We start from the raw sequence: 18,082 nt of genomic DNA on the forward strand, positions 1-18,082 counted from the left end.
AAACTAAATACCTCCCATGTCCCACGTTCTACCTCGAATCTGGAATTCGTGGCCCGACCATTTGGGCTACATGGGCTTTGGCTGCGAAACCGGCAGCTCGCTGCCACCCGTATTCGGAATCCGGCAACGGTGGTTTTTTAGTAATTTCGAGGACAAACAAGGGCATCTCTTTGCTTTTGCCCTTTCCATGTTTGCCTTCTCCGCTCTCTCTCGAATTTATACCACCTCTTCTCCGACTCCGAGGACTCCTACTTCTCCTTCTCCGCCTCCTCTTTCTTCTCTACGCGGTAGCGATCGAAGTAGAAATCGGAGGATAAGCGAGACGACTGCGCGATAGAGCTTTGATCGGATTCGTTCTCGCTCTTCTATTCACTAGAAGATCCGGTCTCTTTTGGAGATCGGATTGAGGTAAGCCGCTCTCCAGATCTATGTCGGATACAATTGGGATCTGTGCTTTTATAATGAAGAAGATGTCTTTTTGGCGTTCTGTTGCCGAAATTTGGGTTATCCGCGCGAGGTGATCTCCGGATCGGATTTTATACATCGATTTCCGAGCCGGTGGTCGATCTACTTCCTTCTGTTTCGATTGCTTTCCGCCGTTTTTTTCTTTCAAGCCAACAATTCGGGTCGGTTATTTTTCCCCCTCGATCCACTTGTTCGTCCTGTATCTTGAGTTTCAGTGAGGGTAGTTTGAAGCCTCTGCGTTTCAATTCCATTGAGATCACTCGCAAAATTTTGCTCAGATTGCGGTAGACTGTCGAAGATCGATAGAAAGACTGGGATGTATGCGACTTTGGTCTTCCTAAAGTTTGTGGTTTTTTTTTTTACGCCTCCCTTTTGTTTTCTTGGCTTTGAAAGTTCACAGCTTTCTGTTTCCTAGTTGTAGAAAAATAAAAAAGAGTTCTTGCTCAAAATATAGAAGATATAAAATAACAAAGAGCCATGTGTAACAATCTCTATGTTCTTATTTCATGAAAAACAGTTTTTATATGCTTCTCTTTTGCTTAGATGTAGTAGTAATGTAAGAGATGGAGTTTTGGTTGTTTCTCTGTTGACTTTTTGTTAAAGAACAAGATTTCGTGTCAGAAAGTTGGAAATTTGAAATAAGAGTTAAGCTATATAGATATATATTCCTTGCCTTCTTCTGATGTCGTAGTATGTTTATCTGGAACAGGTCTTAGCTGTTTGACATGGCATCAGCAGCTGGCGCAACGGGATGGCTGAGAGGGAGAGTGAAAGCTGTTCCTTCTGGGGATTGCCTGTTGATCATGGGAAGCACAAAAGCTGAGATTCCACCCGAAAAGACAATAACTTTATCTTCTCTCATTGCTCCTAGATTGGTATGTGTCATGGCACAACGTTCTCATCAAATATCAAGTAATTTATCAAGAAAATTTGAGTAGTTCATGAAATTGAATTTGACTGAATGAAAGCGGGCTTCTTCTGAGATGGAAGCTGAGATTTTCCTGTGGCCATTTTGGCTTCACAAAGTCATGATTACATTACCATACTGAAATTACATGACAAGAATTTTTTGATGAAGACTGTTCTTTTCATGGCAATGCATATATCATATGAAAATATTGCATTGAAGAGGCTACTTTTAGAACAATGGGAATGACCATATGATAAAAATTAGAAAAATGTAAAATTTGTAGTGTTCAAATTTCAAATCCCTTAGTTCTCTTGTGTTTCTTGTATTCCTTTTTATTATACTTATGGACTGCGATGCACTAATTTGTTCTCATTTCATCAGAGAATCCTTTTCTGCTGATACAAGTATTTTGGTTTTATATTGTATCATGTTATAGGCCCGTCGAGGTGGAGTTGATGAACCCTTTGCATGGGACAGCAGGGAGTATTTAAGGAAGCTCTGCATAGGAAAGGTCTTTCTTTTGAAGCATATCTATGTTTATTTAGTTCCAAACATTTCCATTTTTCTTTCAGAAAGAAACATCCAACTGATAGTCTTAATTTCTATAGGAGGTCACCTTCAAGGTGGATTACACAGTTCCATCAATAGGGCGAGAGTTCGGTTCTGTTTTTCTTGGAGATAAGAATGTTGCATTTTTAGTTGTTTCTGAAGGATGGGTGAAGGTAAGACTAACTAGTGTACCACTGGTTTTCTCTCATGATCTTTATACCAGTATTATGCTTGATATGCAACTTTTGTGCTCAACATGCTTGCATAAACAACTCTGATCAGGTAAGGGAGCAGGGCCAGCAGAAAGGCGAAGCAAGCCCCTACTTTTCAGAACTGCAGCGATTGGAGGAGCAAGCTAAGCAACAGGGTTTAGGTCGTTGGAGCAAGGCTAGTATGCTTTCTTCTATCATTTTGGTTGTTGTATTCTATATAGGAATGGATTTCTTTATCCTCATCTTTCCTCGGTAGATAGGCTTAGGCTTGCTTGTGCTATTTCGGGAAGAGGGACAGTATACATGTACTTCCTTTCTTATCCAGGCATGCACATTAATGTGGTCTAACGATTCTTAACTTTCCAGGGTCTTCTTTTTTTCTTGAAAACTAGCTTGCTGCATTCTAACAATCAAGCTAGCTCTGTTCTGCTCCTTGCTCAGAAAAAGCAAGCATTTATGTGATCGTGATGAAGAGAGGATGTAGAACTGGCTGTAATTCTTTTTTCAGAAAAATTCTTATACAAATCATTGCAGGTACCTGGTGCTTCCGAGGCATCAATTAGAAACCTACCTCCTTCGGCCGTTGGGGATCCTGGCAATCTGGATGCAATGGGGTTGCTGGCTGCAAACAAAGGCAGACCCATGCAAGGCATTGTTGAGCAGGTTCGTGATGGTAGCACTGTGCGTGTCCACCTACTCCCAGGGTTCCAATTTGTTCAAGTTTTTGTTGCAGGAATCCAGGTAGTGTTCCATGACCAGAACAAAATATTCTTCTTGATGCTGTTCTTATATTGGAGTCTTCTTTCTTATGTATTCACTTTTACTTAAAAGCTAACAGAATCTTGTAACTCTTCACAATTAGGCTCCTTCCATGGGAAGACGGGCTGTGAATGATGTCATTCCTGAAACTGAAGTTACTACAGATGATGCAAATGGAGAAGTTTCTAATGAAACTCGATCGCCACTAACATCGGCACAGAGGCTTGCTGCCTCTTCAGCATCATATACTGAAGTTGCACCAGATCCATTTGGGAGGGAAGCCAAACACTTCACAGAGATTCGTGTTTTAAATAGAGATGTAAGCCAGTTTCCTATGACCGGTGCATTCTTCTGTATAATTTGTTGTCTCTCACTTGCTCTGGGCTTTTTTTGGAAATGCCAGGTAAGGATTGTGCTAGAGGGTGTAGACAAGTTCAGCAACCTAATTGGTTCAGTATATTATCCTGATGGTGACACTGCCAAGGACCTTGCTCTGGAGCTTGTGCAAAATGTATGGTTTGTTTTTGTAGGATGATATGTTAAACAAGGATTCATGCAGACAAGCAGCAATGCTTGCTTATTTGGAAAATAGAAAGGAATAATTAATCAAGACTTAATACGCTATGATGATTTTGTTTACATCTCATGTTTGTTCTTCCCAAGTTCATGTTTTTTTTTAGTTTTAATAATTACTATATACTAGCTGTAATTTCACCTCATCATGGTGGAAATATAGTTGTTTGATCATTAAAACCTTTTCTAATTAATTTTTTTCGCTGTTGCAGTCCCTGAAAGAAAAGCTTGAGTTGGTTAGGAAGTTCATCATATTCAAAGACTAGCTCACAAGTCACAAATGGCTTTATGCACAATGGTTCCATGTGGTTATGTATGCTAAGCTGATCCATACATTGCCATATTTTGCACAAGATACAAGCAGAAAGACATCATAATAGTAAAGTTAATTTGACTTGATGGTTTTATCAGAATGCAGTGTGTATCACCTAGGACTGTCAAACGAATGAGTTGTTAATGAGAATCTCATGTTTGGCTCAAAATGCAATTCAAATTTGGCTCATTTAATTTTTAAAAGAGCTGAGCTAGAGCTTGTGTTGACTTGCTTGACCTCGGCTTGATTAAGCTCAGATTAGGAATCAATGGATTTTTTAAATATCTTATACATTACGTAAATAAGGAAAATCAATTTTATGTTATAATAATCTAAGAAGACTGTAATTTATATTTAGTAGAATGTTATTTTATCTATAACATTGAGGTATTATGGTGGAAAATAGCTTGCTTGAGGGAACTCTGTCTCGCACTAGATATCTTAAACAACCTTTCTGTGAGCAGCTCAAGTTCAGCTCAACCAAATGCACTTGCTTGAGCTTCACTCAATTATAAAACAAGGTGAGCTTGATCTAGGCCTTATTCTGTCTTGGCTTATTCACCCTGCATAGTATCACTCTTATGCTACATAAATTGCCAATAGTTATTGGGTATAAGAAGTTGACACATTCTTATTCAGCAGCACCAGTGCGGACTCTGAATTTGTGATCCAAAAGCATGCTTTTATAACAATTTCTAGAAGTACAACTACAAGCTATTACTCATGATATCTAACTGGTGCTTTACTTAATCCTTGATCTTCGATTATGTATGGTCCAGTGTTGTCCAAGTATGGCTGACTTTTGTTCCCATGGGACTCTCACTTTTTCAACATCCTGCCTGTTAGTCTGCTTCCAAACGCACCATCATACAAGCTCCTTGTAAAATGTTTATCCACCATGAACACGTAATGTATTTATGTCAGAACCACTGGTACTTCTTGTCTTTCTGAAAATCAGTACAAAAAGATGCTTGCATCTCTACTTATGTCATAACCGGCACATTTCATGTTAGGGGAATCAGGTTGCTGGATTTTTTTTTTAAGGGTTAGGGGGGCAGGGGGGTAGAGGAAAACTATTGTTCTGTGCCAGGTATTAGGTTGGGCCTATTCAAAATATTTGATCTTCTTGCTTCAAGCCTGGCTTTTCAACAGCCACAGTTGGTGAGCTCTTGCTTGCTTTTACATCTCTTGAAGGATGAAGAGTTATCAAACTTACAAAGCCTGTAGAGCTATACACGCTGCTGAAACCAACAGCTAAGTTATGCTTGATAACACGAGAGCTTTGTAGTTCTAATAAATACTTCACATGTCCATGATTTTAAACTGCATAATTGCTCACAGCCTGTGCTTTATACTCATGCTTGAGTTGTTTTATTACACCTAATACTCCCATTTGCGCTTTCATACTTAACAATGCACATTTAAGAAAAGACAAATTGTGTTCTTTATATGTGTTTAAATGCTCGACAGGGCACCTTTAAGAAGATCATATTCTATTCCTTATTTTTATATAGTATGTTTTTGAGTTACAATGTTGCTTTTGGAAAGTTCTATGGTTATGCCCATCTTTTCAAATGTTACATCTTGGTCTTTATCTTGTCATTATCTTGTGGGTGATGGGCCATGGTTTTCAATCTGATTATGCATCATTAAATATTCAGTTGCTTTTGGCAAATGTTGATTCCATATGAATATTTGGTAACTAGTTGTATTTTATCAAACTTTCTTATCATTTTTTGCTACTGAATCTTGTTAATTATAATATTCTTTAAGGCTTTTAAAACTATATGTTTTCTAAATAGTCATGCTGAATAACATTTTCCCCTTTCCTGCACAGGGTTTAGCTAAATTTGTGGAATGGAGTGCTAACATGATGGAGGATGATGCCAAACGGAAGCTGAAGGCTGCTGAGCTTCAAGCAAAAAAGGAACGCTTGAGAATCTGGACCAACTATGTGCCCCCAGCATCAAACTCAAAGGCAATCCATGGTCAGAACTTCACAGGAAAAGTAAGTGAATGTTTTGATTTGAAATTCCTTTGTTCATATTACCTTACAATGATTTGTTTATGCTTGCCTCTAATTTTCTGTAGGTGGTAGAGGTTGTGAGTGGGGACTGCATTATTGTTGCTGATGATGCTGCCCCCTATGGCAGTCCTTCAGCTGAGCGACGAGTCAATCTTTCAAGCATCAGAGCCCCTAAGATGGGGAATCCTCGCAGGAATGAAAAGCCAGCACCTTATGCCCGTGAGGCTAGGGAATTCTTGCGTTCTCGTCTTATAGACCGCCAAGTATGAAGCTGAACTTGCAATAGTTCACACTGGAATATTTTGGTAAATACTGTTGAACAAATTTTATGCTAATTCATTTGTTTTCAGGTGAATGTTTCAATGGAATATTCAAGGAAGGTCAACCTGGCTGATGGACCCAATCCAGCAGCCGTATCTGGTTCAGCAGATGCTAGAGTTATGGATTTTGGGTCGGTCTTCCTCCTCTCTCCATCAAAGGCTGAGGGTGATGATACCTCTTCCGCCCTGTCTTCTAGCAACCAATCGGCAGGGATAAATGTTGGCGAGATGGTTGTTTCACGTGGTTTTGGCACTGTCATCAGACACCGAGATTTTGAGGAAAGGTCAAATTATTATGATGCTCTGCTGGCAGCTGAATCACGTGCCATCAATGGAAAGAAAGGAATTCATTCTGCCAAGGATCCTCCAGTGATGCACATAACAGATCTGACAATGGTTAGAAGTTAAGGCATCATCTAATGCATTTGAATAGTGTAGAATTGTATGGTCTATTAATTTCTGATTCTATTGACCCAGGCTTCAGCAAAAAAAGCTAGAGATTTCTTGCCGTTTCTGCAAAGAAGTGGAAGGCTTGCTGCTGTTGTTGAATATGTCCTCAGTGGCCACCGATTTAAGTTACTGATACCTAAAGAAACGTGTAGCATTGCCTTCTCCTTTTCTGGTGTTAGGTGCCCTGGCCGAGATGAGCCTTTTTCAGATGAAGCTATTGCATTAATGAGGAGGAAGATATTGCAGCGTGATGTCGAGGTGCTTATCTTTTCTCTTCTATCAGTAAGCCCCTTAATATCAAAAAAGGTGGCCCAATGTATGGGGCTCCAACCATTTTGGGGTCTGGGGAGTATCAAATATATGCAGCCTCATCCCTACATGTGGAGAGGCTGTTTCCATATTTTGAACCCGTTATCTCCAGGTCATAATAGAGCAACATTATCGTTGCGCCAAGGCTCACCCTCTAATAAGCCTTTTATTATTTTATCCGAATTATGCTTTCCTTTGTGCAGATAGAGATAGAAGCAGTTGATAGGGCAGGCACATTCTTAGGCTCCTTATGGGAGTCTAGGACCAATGTGGCTACAATTCTCCTTGAAGCTGGACTGGCGAAGTTCCAAACTTCTTTTGGTTCTGATAGGATCCCAGATGCCAACCTCCTTGCTCAGGCTGAGCAGTCTGCAAAGCGACAGAAGCTGAAAGTGAGCTGTGGTTAACAGAATATTTGTGTTTTAAGATTATTATATCGTGGCTCTTAATTGTTTCCTTTCTTTTTTCTAGATATGGGAGAACTATGTCGAAGGACAAGAAGTTGCTAATGGTTCCACATCTGAAGCAAAACAGAAGGAAGTGCTCAAGGTGCTGTACATCAAAGAATAATGCAATATCTGCTCCATGCTTTTAGTTTCAAAAATTGACCCCATCTTTTGGGTATCTGCATGCAGGTGGTGGTTACTGAAGTGCTGGGTGGTGGAAGATTCTATGTCCAAACAGTTGGCGATCAGAAGGTGGCTGCTATACAACAACAACTTGCTTCATTGAACCTCCAAGAACCTCCAATAGTTGGTTCCTTTAATCCCGTGAAGGGTGACATCGTTCTTGCTCAGTTCAGTGTAGATAACTCCTGGAACAGAGCTATGGTATGTGTCAAAGTCAAACATCTTGCACTTCCAAATATAATAACTATGGAACCACTACCTGTTATTCTAGTATTTATGATCTTTTTTGGCTGTAAGGGGAGGAAAAAAACGAGCCATTCATTGAGCTTATGAATCGGAAGAATACAAAATGACAGCGACGGTCTGCTGTAGAATAAAAACAAGAAACTACACTCAAACACAAGTCCAAAACACTCTCCCGAAACCCAAGCCCTACTAGAAGATGTTACAAAACCCATCCGGCGCTCCTCTTATTCCTCTACAAAAGACCAAGAATCTTCTCTCACACAGATTCAAATTCTTTCCTCCACTTAGCAGGGACCAACACTTCCCATGGCTTCTGTCTTTTCTGGCACTCTTCTCCATTCAACATCTGGAATATCTATACCTAGTGGACAATGGGGTTCAGATTGTGATAGAAGTTTTATATCGATGGAATGATTACTGTAATCTTGCTGAGGCTTTGCCTATAATTTATATTAAAACAATCGTCCAATTTCTTGACTTCTAAACTGCATCTCAGAAACTGTTACAGCTACATAAACAATGCCAATATGTGATTGACCTATAAATTATGTTGCACTTTTTATTTACTAAGGTTACATCATGCATTTTTTGCAGTTTGTGGCGCATTGGTGAATTTCACAATTTGAACTAATTATTCAGGAATATGATGAGTTCCTCAATAAAATGTTTTCCTGTTGCTTAACGGACATATCATTTGAAGATACAATCATCTCACATTTTAATTTCCAAAAGCAACATTCTACATACAGCATAGTGTACTGTCAAGAAATATATTTTGGAACCTTATCTGCAGGAAAAAATCTTCTCTATACTCATTTTATCTATGTTTTCCTCCACATGTGCCAATCTAGAATATAATTTCAAATCATCATGCTGTTTGTCTTTGATGTACAGATTGTCAATGGACCACGAGGAACTGTTGAATCACCAAAGGACAAGTTTGAGGTCTTCTATATTGATTATGGAAACCAAGAAATGGTTCCATATAGTCGCTTGCGACCTCTGGATCCTGCAGTCTCCTCAGCACCTGGTTTGGCTCAGTTGTGCAACCTTGCATACATTAAAGTCCCTAATTTAGAGGATGATTTTGGTCAGGAGGCTGCAGAGTATTTGAGTGAGTGCACCCTGGACAGTTCAAAAGAATTTAGGGCTATGGTCGAGGAAAGAGATACTTCAGGTGGGAAAGTAAGGGGACAAGGAACTGGAACTGTCCTTTTCGTGACTTTGGTTGATGTGGAAGCTGGATCCAGTATCAATGCTGCCGTGCTGCAGGTTTGAACGTCCAACCCTATCCATCTAACAAGAAGCAAGAGAAGAGATTGTTGTTATCCATCTTTGATCATCCTGTCTTGTAGTATGGCTTGATGGATCCATATTCGCCAAGCATTCCTGTTTGGGATCACCTCTGATATCATTTCAAGCTTCTTCATTACGTTTTCTTACAACCTTCATCCATGCTACCCTAGCTTTTTCCATCCTTTTCCTGCATCCTTCATCACAAATTAAAGTACCTTCCTGATAGAGGCCCCTTGGGTCTTTGTTCTACATATCCTTACCATTTTAATCAGTTTTCCGTTAGATGTCGATTTATTTTTCCATCAAAATGGGGAAACTTTGCCTTTAAAATTCTAATTTGGCTTAATATGATTCTTTCTTTAGATAAATTATTTAGATAAACACAATATGGTAGAGATTTTCTGGTAACCATGTTCTGTTTCCACATCTTCTCCTTGTTTTGGTACTTCACTAGTCTCATTATCTTGAAATGATTTAGCAAGAATTTCCATAATTTGTCCAATTGTTTTCAAGTCTTCTAAACAGAAACATTGATTATTCAATTTTAGGTCCTTCTTACTAGTAAAAGATAGCCAGATAGTAGGTCACTAGGCTGTAGAATGTTCATGTTATGTATAGTTATATACTGAATTAAAATCAATGAACCTGAAGCAGGGGGTAGATACCAACTTAGGGGTCTGCATGTAGGCCCTTTTTCTATGAAGATGGAATGATGCTTGGGTTCTGGTCGAATTTGGTTCCAGTCAGCCTCATATACAGCTTACCCTTTAGATTCAGGAGTAAAGATGAAAAGAAATGGTTTTGATTCGCTTAGGAACCAGCTACACCATTTTCTTGCTGCACAATACTACATAACCAGCTGTTATATGCATGTTGTTTCCTGAGGTGATGCTAATTTAAACATTTCTATCAAAATGGATTATCAAGTTGTGGCACACCTGCTGTATGTGCTTTAGAAATTGGATACAAACATTGTTAGCTTTTGTTACTGCTGGAGCTTGTATTAACTTCAAGGTTCAAGCTTTGATCTTCACTAGTGCATGAATATTCATATTGAATATGTGTACTTTCCAATATATGCTGAAGTTATTTTGGAGCTCGTCTGATGACTCAATTTTTTTTTACGCAGGAAGGACTTGCTAAACTAGAAAGAAGGAAGAGGTGGGACACTAAGGAAAGACAAGCTGCTCTTGACAACCTGGAAGAGTTCCAAGCTAAAGCAAAGCGTGAGAGGCTGAGGATGTGGCAGTATGGGGATGTTCAGTCTGATGATGAAGAGTCAGCTCCACCTCCAAGAAAAGCTGGAGGTCGTCATTAGATAGAGGTTGCCATAACTGGTGATGGTGCGAATTGGAGATATAGCGTGAATTTTGGTTGTTAGAGCTTTACTGGGAGAGCTACTTTTACCTCTACTGGAGAATTTTGGATGTTTCCCTTTTAAACTTCAAGCGACATTGTTTTTTCCCATCTTTAAATAAGGCAATCCCCATTCTATAATCCATCTCCTGTTGGTGACTGCAGATACAGTTCATAATTAATGAATGCAGGTGTTTTGTGCACCCTCAAACTTATTTATGGTGGAAAGCTATAGCACTTGAAATCAATTGATAGAGCAGCATTTTATCAAAATTTAAAGCTGCGTCTTGGTAAATTTGAGAAAATTTTGGATAGTTTTGTCTCATGTAATGATGTAACAGAGTGTAGATAATTTTCTCTGCATGCTGCACAACAATTGCAAATGCTTTCCTTTCTTCAAAGTGGTCAGGTTAGAAGAATGTTTTATGCCCTTCTGTTCATCACATAAAAGACCATCTCATACCAACAGAGCAGAACAACTCATCAATGTACCTTACTCTCCAACTCTTATTTAGTGCCTGAATCCCTTGCAGCCTTCACGAGTCAATCTGCTATTTCATAAAATTTATTATTCTTTATCAATTTTATTACCCAGAGTCATCTTGTATTGCTCCGTACCTATTATCTCTAGTTTCCATTTGTCAAGCTTATTAATTTTGGGGCATTAAGAATGCTTCCTAGAATTTATGCTTCTTTTCTTAAAAAACTCTGAAAAAAAATGAAAGGTTGAATCCCTTACCTAAAAATATACTAACAGTAAATTTCTGCAACAATGTAATTAAGCATCAGTTTCTAGTATCTTTTTCTAAAACGTGCCCGAATATTTAATTCAACCAGAAACATGCCAGTCGATCAGCTGGTTTGTCTTCCTCCTGTCGCATGAAAAACTTAAGAGAGTGATGAACTTTTCTCTTATTTATTTCTCCTGAATCATCCGGACACACTTGTTCGTCAGTCTGCTATCTCTTGGCTGCTATACTGCAGTGTTATATTGTACTAGTTGCAGTGGAAGGGAGGTTTCTGGAGTCGAACACTTCCTGTGGCATTGACACAAAGCAAGATACATGCCTTAAGCCATACCCTTGTCCTGAACTGTGCTTGCTGGCTGATCTTCAATTTGTGACATTGACCCTCAATGGCTTGGTGCCAAATTCTGATCAAAATTGTCTTATGGAAGGCTTACCTTGCTGCCAGATCGCATTTTTTTTTTGTCTGACCTTTCATCGGACCATTCTTATGTTGGTCACCACAAGTTTGCATGGTTCATTACTTCACCGCTGCAGTTTTATTCATGGACTCCAAGTCCTGGCGGGACGTCGCCCGGGACATGATCATTCTACTATGATCCTAGCATCCCGATCGCCATATTTTAGAATATCCCCTATTCTAAGTTTCGGAATGGGGCGGGTGAAGGATAAATCAGCAGGTGCAAGTTTCATTATAAGAGATCACGAGGATCATTTCTTCAAGCTGAAGGTAAACAACTTCCATCATGCTCTGTTTCTTTTACTGAATTAGTAGGAGCATGGCAAGGGTTGCGTACTGCGTTGTTCCAATTTCGGACTTCGTTTGGTTGGAGGAAGATTCTCTTACACTAATTACTTGGATTCATATCTCCTTCGATTCCAGATCCTCTATTAATTCTCTCTTCAAGATCATTTTGCAGCTGAAAACAATCATCTGAGCTTTTAAAGAAATCTCATGTGTTCGTGGAAGGGAACCAGGCTTCCAAGGCCCCCGAAGGTGACATTACCTGAGACAAGGAGAGATCAAATTCTGGCCCAGCTTGGACATTTACTCACCGCCGATGCCTTTGCTCTGCAATTCCATCATCTCTGAGTCCGGGAGTTCCTCCTCCAGCGACCAAATATATATATATATATATATATATATATATATATATATATATATATATATATATATATATATATATATATATATATATATATTTGCAATATACCATTCTTAAAATCGACATGCTGATATCATTTTAAAATTATGTACATGTCAACCATTCACATCATGTGCGATGATTATTTTCTTCCAGCGTGATCCGCGCATTCGTGATGAATTTTCTTTATATTATCGTTCATACAGCATGATACTATCTGGTTGACGCACTGGTCATTTTAAACATTTGCTGTGTATGTTCCATGACACGCGATCTAGTGCCAATCCATTGCACCAGACACTAAAAGCTAATAAAATCCTAAGAACCGAATAAATCAATCAGAAGATATGCATATAGATCCAGCGGTGAGAGCACCATCTCATAATTTCGAACACCCTCGATAATACCTTTACATTGTAGATTGCTCGTACTCTAATGCGTATAGTGTGGGGATCCGTGCGAGTGTGTGTTTAGTCCCACATCAGTTATTCGTTGGACAGATCTTGGATGGTTATTGTTGTGGCGCTAGAGGAGGGGCCTTGAATTTAGTCCCACATCGGCTAGTAGCGGAAAGGTTCCGTGCCTTAAATGGGGGATGGTTATCCTTTCCTCTCGAGGGCCCTTTTGTGGGACAAAACCGTGAGGAGGGCTTCGGGTACGCTCGACCCCCAAAGCGGACAATACCTCGGGAGGAACGCGGTCCTCTTTCTCTGCTAGCTTAATGTGGGCTAGGCTGTTGTGTGAGGCTCCGGCAGAATGCCGTCCTCGCAACAGATGGCGCGCCAGGTAGGGGCGCCTCCTCTTGCCATTGACTACCCTCCAGGACTGTGGGGGCCCGTTGGGGTAAAACCTGGCCGGAACCTTCCCGCTGGGAGGGCTATGTTGTGGCGCTAGAGGAGGGGCCTTGAATTTAGTCCCACATCGGCTAGTAGCGGAAAGGTTCCGTGCCTTAAATGGGGGATGGTTATCCTTTCCTCTCGAGGGCCCTTTTGTGGGACAAAACCGTGAGGAGGGCTCCGGGTACGCTCGACCCCCAGAGCGGACAATACCTCGGGAGGAACGCGGTCCTCTTTCTCTGCTAGCTTAATGTGGGCTAGGCTGTTGTGTGAGGCTCCGGCAGAATGCCGTCCCCGCAACAGTTATACATGATCAAGAAATCCAAATAATACCTTTCGGCTAGCTATTTTGGATAAAGTCCTGATTGTTACATATAGAAATCTTAGAAGTAGTAATGTATTCTCCATACTTTTGGTTTTTCTCATTTCTAAATCTTTCGGCACCAAGGCAAGATATGGATGAGGATGAATCCTAGAGACTCGGCAAATTTGTCACCCTCCCGTCGGACCACGGCTGGGGGGGGGGGGGGGGGGGGGAGGGGAAGAGATATATATATATGTGTAGCTTTTATAGGCATGGAAGTCGGATCTAGCACGGTTGTCCAGAACCATATTCTTCATGACATGCAAAGCTTGGGGTTAAAAAAGAGGGGAGGGGAGGCGAATTCAAGAAAGGATGCGCCTAGCTTTTGGAGTCTTGACCGGTTTGGACGCACGGGTCGGGGGTAAAACTTGGGACCTCGTCTCGTATGCGTGATCGAATCCTTTTCAAAAAAGTTGGGGTGCGTTCTTCGAGGGTCTTTGGCCCCTCGTGCAGCGCGTCAGCTCCATAAAGTATCTATCTCATCTGGGTCTTACCCTATTCCTGGTACTCCAAACTTCCTCCACGTCTTCAGCGGGCAAAGTTCCAAAATTGAATGACGGATTGGTTGCTTCGCAAATAGATAGATTGCGGAGTTCATAGAGCTTTGAGATCTATGTGGTAGATGATTCGATGGTAGATTCATGATAAGAAAGATGGATTCTTTTTTGACAAGAAAGATGGATTCCACCTTGGACCCCTGGTGTAGCAAGGCTAGAATTCTTGACCCAAGATGAACCCAGCAGACCAGGTGTACATGACGGACCGGGTCAACGAGCTAGGACCCTTATCCTCCACCTGCCACACGTGGATAGAGATAGCGGAAGCGAAACTATACCATTCTCCGGGCGTCATCCGGCGTCGTGGAAAAGACCACGGACAAGTTTCTAGAGATTCGGATCCTCAAAACATTTAAAAGAGAGATCGGATGGCGCTGAGAGACCGAAAGACTTTGAAAAACTCGGTCAAACGGTCAAACCTGCCACCGGTACAAAACCAGAGGTAGAAAAAAAAAGAAAGAAAAAGGAAAACAGAACCTCGTCCCACAAAACTAAAACTCTTATAAAAAGAATCCACCGCAAGGTCCATAATATATACGCTAAAGATATACTAGAAATTCTCTTCTGTATAGAATAGTAAAGCTATTTAGATCCAGCAATACCTTTCCTCTGATCTCAGCCTCCCTCCTCCCAAGTCCCAACACCTCTCTCTCTCCTATTCACTCCTTGTTCTATTGTTTTAGGAAACACATAGTACTCTTCTCTGTCTCTCTCTCTCTCTGTCTGCAAACGCATGTAAATACCGCTTAAAGCCCTAAATAGTTCCCCTCTCTTTGTTCTATTTGTTCCCACTCTACCTAAACCCGCCTCTCTCTCTCTCTCTCTCTCTCTATAAAAGAGTTCAAAGGAGGAGCTATATCTTATTCCTTGTATGGGAGGAGACAGATAGATGCGATGGGAATCAAGTCCTTAAGCCTCCGGATGGTCCCGTGGTGCTTCCACGTGGTGGGGGCCACCTGCCGGCCCAGCCCGGCGCCGATCCGGCTGATCGGCTCCGACGGCCGGGTACAGGTGTACCACCGGCCGGTGGCGGCGGCGGAGCTGATGAAGGAATACCCACTCCACCTCGTTTGCCGGTCTGACTCCTTCTTCATCGGCCAGAAGGTCCCCGCCCTCGCCGCCGGAGACCACCTGAAGCCCGGCCACAGCTACTTTCTCCTCCCTTCCCACTTCTTCCGCTCCGTCCTCTCCTTCGTCACCCTCCTCTCCTCCATTCCCAGCCTCAACGGAGTCGAGAAGGGAACCATCGTCAGGCCGTTCGACGTCCAGAAGACGGCGGCGGGGACGCTCCAGATAACGGTCTCCGACGAGTTCTTTCTTGCAGATAAGATGAAAGAAAAGGAGACAGAGGAGAAGGGGAAGAGGGTTTGTACGACGGAGGCGTTGGAGAAGGAGTACCGGCGGCTGGTAACGTACAAGACGGCCAGGTGGAGGCCGAAGCTGGAGACGATAAGGGAGGCTGCGGCGGATAGGAGGAGAGGGGGGATGGTGGGCTTTGGAGGGTGGTGGAGGAGGAGAAGCAGGCAGAAGAGGGCCCACTGCTGCACGGAAGCCAGAGCTGGGGGTTTGTAAAGAGGACAAAAGGAAAAGGAAAAAGAGGTAGCCTGTAAGAAGGGGTCGAGGAGCTTCTGTTAATTTTGTCTCTTTTTTTTTTCTCTGTGCGTGTGTGTAATAGATGCAGATGCTTTAGGATTTTAAAGTATCTGCAAAGTGATGTACAAAGTAGGGTTCTAAGAGGGAGTTTAATGCGGGAATTTCTAGACTTGGTTTGTGAATTGTGATATTTGGAAAAGAGCTCTCTCTCTCTCTCTCTCTCTCTCTCGACTGAGCTTCCTGTGTCAGCATGTGCATAAGCTTGCCTGCAAGCTGAGTGGTGCAGCCTGATTGATAGAGAAGAATTCTAGTGCGAACTTGGTGCAGATCCAAAAAAAATAGGTCAACATGATAGGACAAGCTCATTTCACCAATAGCTTGTGTGTTGTTTGGACTTTAAAGCTTTGGGCCTCTAAAGCTGGGCCATTAATCTGTTAGTAGTCAAGTTTAAAGCTGATGGGAAAAACAAATTTGAATCAGGTTATAATCAAGAAAATAAAATCATTACTTTGAATACATTGAGAGAGTAGAAATATTATTCAACTCATAATTACGTTGTTTTGGTTTTGCAGAGTCATAAATGGGTCACTGTAACGTTTCTTTTGTATTAAATTATATGCATAATTGAAAATTTTCTCATTAGGTTTCTCTTCCTTAAAACAAAGCCTATATTACTCTCCTTGGTAATCTTGTTTGCTATGCTATTCAGCCGGCTTAGAATACCAAAGGGTTGTCTCATCACAACACTTGGCCTCGTCTCTTCTTTTGGAATCTCCGCATTCTATTTCAGGTTACGTGCAGCGATACATCACTATTGAAAGAAACAAGGGCCATGCACGAGTTAAATAAATACATAAAAGGAAATCAAAAGAGAAGAAGAAGGCATCATTTCTTACATTGAGAAATTCAAGAATTCTAATTTTTAAATTTTTAATTTATCTAACTTTTAATAGAAAGATAGCTGCCGAAAGTGAAGTTTTTTTTGGGATAAAAATTCATTTTATTTGAAATAAAAATAATTTTTCGCTGTACCTGTCTGACCTTCGTCAAAGGGAGCGCGGAGTTGGTGTCAGCTGACAGCTCACCCAGAGGTCTCGACCGAAGGAAATGTTGGTACTGGTCCCCTCCCTGCGAGAGCAACCATTCATTCACTTGCCCGAACACCAAATCCAGAACTCTTGAGCAACATATGGGCCCCACCGGGTAATTGTCCGATTCGGTCGAGTGGGTGGGTGGTTTGGTGTCCTCCAAATCAGGTGCGCCAGCGCACTTGGGTCCAATTTTATTGAAATGACAAATGTTCCACATGCAAAGTTTATTCTAGGGGTGCAAATCGGTCGGATCGGATAGAATCCTAAGTAACCCCAACTCAATTCCGTTTTTTGTTCGGATCCTAATTTTAGACTCAGATCCACCCCGGTTGAAGATTGGGTCGGGTCGGATCCGATTCGTATCCGGGTGGGATCCAGGTCCGAGTTGGATCGAGTTCGAGTCCGAATCGAATCCAATTTTTTGTACTTTTGAAAAAAGATTTGGGCAAATCTAATTTGGTCATATCATAATTATGAGGTGCTGGGTGACCTATGACACAAAAGACTTGTTAAGTCGTGGTTGACCTTAAGCCAGAACAGATGACCATAACTAACTAAGTCGGTCTACAAGCCAAATGTCATACCACGCTATTTTTTATCTGTATGACTGATTGGACGGAACTTGGCGTCTCCCAGCTCCCCTCTCACGAGGGAAAAAAAAAAAAATCCCAGACCGTCTTCCAAAATCCAATTCCATTGCAGAAAACTGGCACATGGCCGTGTTCCCTCACTTTCGCCCTTCAAACGTTGAAAGAAACAAAAGCCCAAAAACAGAAGGAAAAAAAAAAAAGAAAAAAAAGCCAGCTACCGAGACACCAAAGGTATCAACAGTGTAATTAGATCTGACCACGGTTCCAGAACCGACGGTTCCGGTTACAGAACTGCCGGTTCCGGTTTCACAAAAACCTAGAACCTTAACCGAAATCGAAAATAGTTGGTTCGGTTCCGGTTCTAGAACAGCCGGTTCCGGTTCCGGTTATAAAATCTTGAAAAAAAATAGATTATGTAATTAATTTGGAAAAAAATTTTAAATATAAATAGTGTTACGGGGGAACTCAGCCACCATGCCCCACGTGACCGGCACGCGCGCCCTAGAAGATTACAGCTGCCCCTTGATCCAGTAACCCGACCCCGAGTCGGATATCTTCGGCCTCGCAGCCCGACCCCGAGTCGGCTGCCCCTTGATCCAGTAACCCGACCCCGAGTCGGATATCTTCGGCCTCGCAGCCCGACCCCGAGTCGGCTGCCCCTTGATCCAGTAACCCGACTCCGAGTCGGATATCTTCGGCCTCGCAGCCCGACCCCGAGTCGGCTGCCCCTTGATCCAGCAATCCGAC

At 41.7% G+C, this 18,082-nt stretch overlaps 2 protein-coding genes across 4 annotated transcripts; both read left to right on the forward strand.

The window, feature by feature from the left end:
• The first annotated feature begins 193 nt into the window (after positions 1-193).
• LOC103712361 (ribonuclease TUDOR 1-like) lies at positions 194-10,628 on the forward strand. 3 transcript variants are annotated; one of them, XM_089929987.1, is made up of 17 exons: positions 194-408; positions 1,175-1,340; positions 1,812-1,886; positions 1,984-2,097; positions 2,207-2,311; positions 2,671-2,877; positions 2,999-3,214; positions 3,299-3,406; positions 5,619-5,789; positions 5,873-6,070; positions 6,158-6,523; positions 6,605-6,835; positions 7,090-7,278; positions 7,358-7,435; positions 7,522-7,716; positions 8,656-9,033; positions 10,187-10,628. In XM_089929987.1, the coding sequence occupies exons 2-17, from the start codon at positions 1,191-1,193 to the stop codon at positions 10,373-10,375; spliced, it is 2,970 nt and encodes a 989-aa protein (XP_089786113.1). In that variant the 5' UTR covers positions 194-408; positions 1,175-1,190; the 3' UTR covers positions 10,376-10,628. The 3 variants fall into 3 exon arrangements, with proteins under 3 accessions (XP_089786113.1, XP_089786114.1, XP_089786115.1); XM_089929988.1 differs by lacking the exon at positions 8,656-9,033 and having other exon boundaries at positions 218-408; XM_089929989.1 differs by lacking the exons at positions 194-408; positions 1,175-1,340; positions 1,812-1,886; positions 1,984-2,097 and having other exon boundaries at positions 2,226-2,315.
• A 3,861-nt stretch (positions 10,629-14,489) lies between these two features.
• On the forward strand, positions 14,490-16,172 carry LOC103712406 (uncharacterized). Its single transcript, XM_008798924.6, has one exon. The coding sequence runs from the start codon at positions 14,956-14,958 to the stop codon at positions 15,631-15,633; it is 678 nt and encodes a 225-aa protein (XP_008797146.4). The 5' UTR covers positions 14,490-14,955; the 3' UTR covers positions 15,634-16,172.
• Positions 16,173-18,082: the final 1,910 nt, after the last annotated feature.

The sequence above is a fragment of the Phoenix dactylifera genome, chromosome 4 (assembly GCF_051530095.1).
Source record: "Phoenix dactylifera cultivar Ajwa chromosome 4, Ajwa_hap1_PhDact_Kaust_v1.1, whole genome shotgun sequence".
Taxonomy (NCBI): Eukaryota; Viridiplantae; Streptophyta; class Magnoliopsida; order Arecales; family Arecaceae; genus Phoenix; species Phoenix dactylifera.

Coding starts and splice junctions, on each gene's coding strand:
- LOC103712361 (XM_089929987.1), top strand. CDS start 1,191: ATGGCATCAGCAGCTGGCGCAACGGGATGGCTGAGAGGGAGAGTGAAA. Junction 5,790..5,872: donor GTCAGAACTTCACAGGAAAA/GTAAGTGAATGT, acceptor AATTTTCTGTAG/GTGGTAGAGGTTGTGAGTGG. Junction 6,524..6,604: donor ACATAACAGATCTGACAATG/GTTAGAAGTTAA, acceptor CTATTGACCCAG/GCTTCAGCAAAAAAAGCTAG.
- LOC103712406 (XM_008798924.6), top strand. CDS start 14,956: ATGGGAATCAAGTCCTTAAGCCTCCGGATGGTCCCGTGGTGCTTCCAC.